The sequence below is a fragment of the Cystoisospora suis genome, assembly GCF_002600585.1.
Source record: "Cystoisospora suis strain Wien I chromosome Unknown contig_2595, whole genome shotgun sequence".
NCBI classification, from domain to species: domain Eukaryota; phylum Apicomplexa; class Conoidasida; order Eucoccidiorida; family Sarcocystidae; genus Cystoisospora; species Cystoisospora suis.
Genome location: NW_027155393.1, coordinates 1 through 1,167, shown reverse-complemented (window position 1 = coordinate 1,167; position 1,167 = coordinate 1). Strand labels below are relative to the sequence as shown.

General features: G+C 52.8%; 1 protein-coding gene across 1 annotated transcript in view; it reads left to right on the top strand.

Annotated features, from left to right (window-relative positions):
* Positions 1-1,163, top strand: part of CSUI_005354 (uncharacterized protein) — a 6,797-nt gene extending 5,634 nt beyond the window's left edge. Inside the window, exons 8-9 of the mRNA XM_068065530.1 lie at positions 97-270; positions 850-1,163. Of these exons, the coding sequence (XP_067922488.1) occupies positions 97-270; positions 850-1,001 (326 nt within the window). The 3' untranslated portion in view covers positions 1,002-1,163. The remainder of the gene's footprint in view (positions 1-96; positions 271-849) is intronic.
* The last annotated feature ends 4 nt before the right edge of the window (positions 1,164-1,167 follow it).

The window sequence follows — 1,167 nt, the reverse complement described above, 5'->3', positions numbered from 1 at the left end:
CGTATCTTGGACGCTAGCGGGACAGTTTTGACGACGGATGCTTTCCTGTTGCGGGGCGGCGGACACTTGGAGTTTCTCTGCTTATCTTGTTTGCAGAGGCAAGCGCTACTGAGACTCCGGCTTTGCATATGCCACCAGATGAGAGAGAGATGGCTGCTATCGTTCCAGCCGAGAGCGGGCGCACTAGCTTTGCTCCCCTCGAGTACCCAGCGCCAAATGGACCCCAGACTAGCCTTCCGGAACAGCCAGGAGAGGATTTGAGATTCTCAGGTACAACAGCTACGGCTCGCTGGGAAGAAGAGCTTCGCTGAATGAAGACACGGACATGGCACATGCACTTTTCGGGCAGGCTGACTGGTGGCTCTGTCTGTAGCTTGGACTTTCCACATATTCGTGACGGCGTTGCCTGAAGCCATCTATCTTCTTGTTGTCCTTATACTTCGCCCTAGAGCGATTAGGGGTGGGTGTCTCGTTGACAGACCTCATGTGGGGGTCTGTGGAGCTTGTCATGCTTCTCTATGACAATCTTTCTCCCGCTCTCTCTTATGCGAAGCATGCATCCTCGTGGCCCTTCTCTAACGTTTACTAGTCTTTTGGTTTCGGCGGCGGCCCGTGACAATAGCACAAGTATGTAGATCGAAAGCCTAGCGACGAATCGCTATACACTGAGGTACTTAGTTTTCCCTGCATCGTGAAACCTCGGGCACGATCGGGTTTTTCTTTGCTGAGGAACATCTTAGCTGGTCCTTGAGTCATAGGGTATTGAAATTCGAAGCCTTCGCATGTACAGAGTTTGCAAGACAACCTTAATGCTATCATGCTGTAAGATGTGGTCGCTGTCTCACGCAGGCGCTGAGGGGGATGGCTCCTCCGCCGCATGGTTTGAAGGTCTTTCTTTATTCAGTCCTGGGCCCGAATTTGACGATGAGGGAAGCGGGAGCGAGGCAGCTCACCCGTTCTCTGTTGGTGAGGACAAGGGTGAAGAAAACAAGCAGACATAGAGCGTGGCTGTCTTCCTCACTGCCTTTCTGTTGGATGGCCGTGGCGTGAATAGCTGGGTAGCTAGTTCATCAAGGTTTGCACTTCGGTCTCCCCTTCTCTCGGTTACGTTTCTGTTGCGTGCGCTTCCCTTTGCCATCCAGCCAAGCTAAGGTGCAGGAGTGACAA